We start from the raw sequence: 6000 nt of genomic DNA, 5'->3' as shown, positions 1-6000 counted from the left end.
AGTAGTAGTAGTAGTAGTAGTAGTAGTAGTAGTAGTAGTAGTAGTAGCAGCAGCAGCAGCAGCAGCAGCAGCAGTATTCACAGCAACAGCCGTAGTAGTTGTAATAGTAGTAGTAACTACTAACATTAATAGAGTGCCTACTATGTTCTAGGCAACGTGCTAAACACTTAACAAATATTATCTCATTTTAGCCTTACGACAAACCTGAAAAGTAAATGCTATTATTAGGCCATATTACAATTAAGGAAGCCAAGACAAATAGATGTGAAGTGACTTACCCAGGGTCACATAGCTAGTAAGTGTTTGAGGCTCAATTTGAACTCCGGTCTTCCTAACTTCAGTATTTTATCCACTCTGCCATCTAGCTGCCTAGAACAATATGTTCCATGACTGTCTACTCTGAGACGACCAGATATATTTATCAGCTGACCTATGTAGAAAGACAGATTGGTAGAGTGGTGGATGTGGAATCAGAAAGACCTAAGTTTAAATCCTGCCTCTGTTACTACTCACTAGACAATCTTTCTGAGCATCAGTTTCTTCTTCTGTAGAATAGAAATGCTAATACTTGATATTAATGGTAGTGCATTTAATCTATGGTGATAGGTATTTAATCTAATGAAAAGAATGCTAGCTTTGGAGTCTAAGGACCTGTGTTCAAATTCTAGTTCTGCAACTAATTCTCTGTGTGACCTTTGGCAAGTCACTCCCACTCTAGGAGGCTATTTTCTCATCTGCAAATCAAGGCAATTGGACTAGATGACCTCTCAGGCCCCTTACAGCTGTATTTTGTTATGAGGCTCAGAAGAGATCATGTATGTCAACTGCTTTGCACACTTCAAAGTGATCATAAAAACATTAGCTGTTATTATTCATATTAAAACTTAGTGGTTATTGTGCTTTTTAAAAAAAATATCTTTAGGTGATGTGGGACTCTGGTCAGAGTTTACACATTCATTGAGCTAATCCTTGGCCAGAATCTTTGCCATAAGAGGCCACTTTTGACCAAGTGTCTACAATTGATACCCGCTAGAAGCCAATTGATAGCACAGACTTATGTAAAAAAAATTTATTTTAATGGAGGGCCTCAACTGAAATCTTCCAATGACTCTTCTGAAATCACTGAGAATATCCCTGATACCTCTGAATCTTCTCTGTAGGAAAGATCTCTTTGGAATGAAACTGACTTGGTTGTTGGCCATGCCTTATAGTAGAAAGGGGCCAAGCAAAATGGTGTACTGGAAAAAAGCATTTTGAAGCACCTACTATATGCCAGATACTTTGCTAAACACTTTGTAAATATTACCTTATTTGACACTCACAACAACCCTGGATGGGGTGGGGCGGGAGGGGATGGGGGATAAGTAAAATCCAGAAAGAGAACCTTTGATTTGCAATCAGGGTACCTGGGTTTGAATCCTGGATCTACTATTTACTACTTGTATGACTTTAGGCATATCATACCACATCTCTAGGCCTGGATTACTTCATTTATAATATGAAAGGATTGAATTAGATGATCTCAAAAGGCCCTCCTAGCTCTAAAATTCTATCATCCATAGGCAAAATTATTAAGTCAGCAAAGTTTATCTTGGGTACTATCCAAGTTCTCTCTGTTCTGTGCCTCTTCCTCACCCAAGGCACCCTCATGGAGGCCAAAGTGGTCTTCCAACATCAATGATTCTGGCCAAGGATTTCCAGGTTATGAAAAGTCAGGCTTTTTCCTTCTTGCAAAGACCTTCATTTACACTAAGTTGTAAGTAAATGATAGTTCAAAAGGAGAAAATTTAGTTTGAAAAATGTCATTCAGCAAATGGGGTGGGGAAAGGAATCCTCTGAAAAGAAGGAGCCTTTTTCTGTATTCCTGAAATCATGCACAGGCATGATCTATATACAGGCAGAGAGTATAGAACACTAGGTATTATTCTATGACATCAAAAGATCATTGACCAGCCATATCTTCATTTGCCAGTGTCCTGACACTTAAGAAATGCTGATTGATTCATTTGCAGCAGGAAGTCTGAATCACAACTTGATTCACTGCATAGTAGAAGGACTCAGATGTTGTTGCTTTTATTTTTTTTAAATTGATTCATGTAAGAATATTCATTCCTCCCTAGAAAATTAAGGGAGCAATACAATCTGGAATGTAAAAAGTGGTACCTTAGAGGTCACCCAATCCTATACAAGACATGAATTCTATCTGCAACATCCCTAGCAAATGTTTATCTATTCTACATTTGGATACCTCTAGTGTTAGTGATCTCACTACCTGTTCAAGCAACTCATTGTATTTTCCTACTGCTACATCCAGTTATTAGAAATTTCTTCTATATGCTGAGCTAAAATCTACCTACTGGCAGCCATTGGTATTAATTCTACTTTCAGATTCCAAGCAAAGTAAGTCATAACTTCTGAATTCCACATTTAAAGAAAATTATCATGTTGCCATGATAGTTCAATCTCTTCATTTCACAAGCAAGAAAACTAAGGCGCAGTGACTTTCACAAGTTCACACAGTGAATTAGCGGTGGCAATTCAGTTACAAGCTATGCTTACTGGCTCCTAATTCAGTGTTCTCACCCTTGGATGAGAATACCTCTGACATTCAGAAACTGAGGTAATCAGACAGAACACATGCAATGACTTTAGCTTAGTGGGTCAAAAAAATACTACAAAAAATATACAATTGCTAGCAAAGTCTTTGTCCCATACAGTGACCCAATTTAGCTAATTTTTTCCCACTGAACTGACCAAATTTAGTGACTGTGCTTATGTCATGTCAGTACAACCAGAGGGAATAAAGGGCATTTTATACTCTTTGAAGTACTTAATTTTTTTTTTTGATAAACAGAGCTGTCACTCATCCATGTGAGTAGCTTCCAGTATTTGGGCACAGAGAGACAGATTCACTCTTAAACATCAACACCCCCACTCTAGATACTGACAGATTCTTTATCCAGGGGAAAAAAAATAGTAGGCAGAATGTGTATCCATTTTATTCCATCATAGGAATCTCAAGGACAGTGATGGTTTTATACTCCTGATGAGGTGAAAATGGAAAGTGTGCTTCTGTATTAACACATTTCTTTTCCCTTTTCCCAGTTAATTATACTAGGCCAGTTATTATTCTGGGTCCTATGAAGGACCGGATCAATGATGACTTGATATCAGAATTCCCTGACAAATTTGGCTCCTGTGTACCTCGTAAGTACTATCTCTCTCTTTTTTCCCTAAGTAGCATTGGGATCCTTCTGTGGGATGAGATGTCAATATAGAATTTTGTGCTTCAGCCCCAACTCTGTGATCATAGAAAGCCATTTCTGATGTACTATTTCTGTGTACCTCTGCCTTCTTAAGGTGGTGTCTACCTTATTCTCTGATGAATAAATAATAACATCCAGTATTTAGGTAACATTTTGAGGGTTGCTAAGTGTTTTGCATATCATCTCATTTGCTTATCCCTACCAGTCTGATGAGATTACACATGTTATTTCATTTGATTACCTTATTATAAAATCTAACACTGAATGACAAGGAGACAGTAATCCCCACCACCACCACCATACACACTGTTAATAGCTCTAACCCTAAATTATAGACTGACAAGTGGGACAGGAGGGCTGGGAAGAATTCCTAAAAATTTGAATCTCCTCTTCTCTATATTCACAGATACCACAAGGCCAAAACGTGACTATGAGGTGGATGGTAGAGACTATCATTTTGTCATTTCAAGAGAGCAAATGGAAAAAGACATCCAAGAGCATAAGTTTATAGAAGCTGGGCAGTACAACGATAATTTATACGGAACCAGCGTTCAATCTGTGCGATTCGTTGCAGAAAGGGTATGTTTGCTCATCTTCTTATAAGCACCATGGGGGACCATAGTCTGTTTCCCAGCTGGAATGGGTACATCCTTTTTAGAATAGAGTTGTGAAATTTCCAAGCAGTCAGTCCATCACTTTGGATTAGGAGTTTGTGCCTTCTCCATTCTTAATATGAGAGTTGTTTGGATCGATGGTCTAGAAATGCGAAAGGACCTAAAAATCTAAATGCGTTTACCTGCTGAAGTTTGCAGGTTTTCATTTTGTTCATGACAGAGTTGTAATAACCCCCCACACACACATGAACAAGATATTGTTTTGTGGTGGCTTTCCAATATCATGAGCATAAAGAGTCTGTGGTTCTCTCTATTTTCTGTGATAATTACATTCCAGATTATTACTTTATGATAAGCCCCAGAGCCACTGAGATGAGGGAGAGGGGTGGTGGGCAGCAGAAGCCAGGGGGAGGAGCAGGAAGAATGAGTGAAGAAGAGCAAAGGATGTGATTTAGGTTGCTGAAAATGAAGTCCCTGATTGGAAGGGAAGAGAAAAACTGTTCTCTTTAGGGGATCCTGGAGCTGGGGCAGAGAGTGGGAAAACCAGCAGCAGTAACAAGCATGGGCTTCTTACTAGATGATGCCTCTAAATCTTTTCATACCTTGATCTACTGACTAGGGTGCCTTTTAGATGCTATGAACCAACTTCATGAAGGAATTTAGGAGCAAATAATTTTATTCTGACTAAATGTGCCAATTTGATTTGATCTTAACAGTTTTGTTTTTCGTTTTGCTTGTATAAACTCAAGACTTCAAAATTTTAATGGGAATATGTTGTTCAATTCATCATTAGTGATAATCAAGAAAAATAATAAACATATCATGCTGGAAGGTTGCTTTTATTTTTATTTTTCCTCAAGAACCAATATGTCCTATTGGCTACAATTATGCATATTGTTTTTGCCCTGAATGAGCATAATTGTTTGTCCATGTGGTAATTTATGGGAGCACATATGAGAGTCACACAGGATCGTCAGGAAGAGAGAGCCCACTTTCATGACAGACACCCATGAGCACACTGGAGTCTCACAGTAATTGCTTCAGTTTTTCCATTTGTACATGTAACTGTACAGCTGTAGGGGGGAGGTGTTGCTATAAATTAGCATAATTTGCCTATATGATAATTTATAGGAAAACATATGCGAGTCACACAGAATATGTAGGCAGTACCCACTTTGATGACAGAGATCCACAGGCATATTGGAGCTCACAACACGTGCTTCAGTTTTTCTAGTTGTGCATGTAACTATACTCTTCATTATTTCGAACTGTTCTGAGTAGCGGACGTGCAGTAACTATTTGGACACACATATGACAATAGTGCTTCTTAAGAAGCAAACTTGGAATGTATGCATAAAGTTGCATAGGTTAGAACTAACAGACTGAGCTCCTATTTAATTCAAGTACTGGATGGACTCAGTTGTTTCTTCACATTGAGGTTATGGATAAGTAGTCATCCAATGTCATTGATTTTGACCTGCTCCTCTCTACAATATTCCACTTTCTCTCCACATATAAAGCACTTCCAGCCTGCATTTAATGGAAGTTGAACCTAATGGAAGGAATGTATCTACTTTTCCCCAAGGGTTCTAGTAAAGTCACTTCTTGCTATTCCTTACAATCTAAGCCAAACCAAATAAATGCCATGAAGTAACAACATTGATATTTTTTCTACAATCTAGAACTTATTTGGGTAAAAGGGTGCAGACTTCAAAGTAGTAACCTTGAGAAAGCTATTACCACAAGGCTGCAATTTTTTAAAAAAACATCATTTAAGAAACCCTATTTGGCAATTGCTGCCAAGGGTGATTTAGGGGACCTGCAAGAAAACCATACCCTCTAGTGATCAGAATATAGGCCACTGGATATAGACAGCACTTTGAAAATAGATCTTTTTAAAATATATATATGTATATTCCATTACTTTATTTTTCAATTAATAAGCTTTTATTTTATCTCTCCTACTCCCCTCACCTTCCATTTAATACCAAAACAAAATCCTTGTAAGAAATATTCATAGCCAAAGGAACTACTTTACCAATATAGCTACTAAGAAATAACTAGAAAAAATTGCACAACACCCAAATTTACACTGCTCTCTTAATATACAAAGTCCATTC

At 37.8% G+C, this 6000-nt stretch overlaps 1 protein-coding gene across 31 annotated transcripts in view; it reads left to right on the top strand.

The window, feature by feature from the left end:
• DLG2 (discs large MAGUK scaffold protein 2) overlaps positions 1-6000 on the top strand; it is a 2470643-nt gene that overhangs the window by 2447127 nt on the left and 17516 nt on the right. For all 31 annotated transcript variants that reach the window (XM_069070968.1, XM_069070969.1, XM_069070964.1 and 28 more), the window contains 2 exons: positions 3106-3207; positions 3673-3845. In XM_069070968.1, coding sequence (XP_068927069.1) covers positions 3106-3207; positions 3673-3845 — 275 coding nt within the window. The remainder of the gene's footprint in view (positions 1-3105; positions 3208-3672; positions 3846-6000) is intronic.

This window comes from Petaurus breviceps, unplaced genomic scaffold (genome assembly GCF_028583685.1).
Source record: "Petaurus breviceps papuanus isolate PSGF00001 unplaced genomic scaffold, PetGlider_PUasm1.0 90823, whole genome shotgun sequence".
NCBI lineage: Eukaryota > Metazoa > Chordata > Mammalia > Diprotodontia > Petauridae > Petaurus > Petaurus breviceps.
This window is presented reverse-complemented; position numbering and strand designations above follow the sequence as displayed.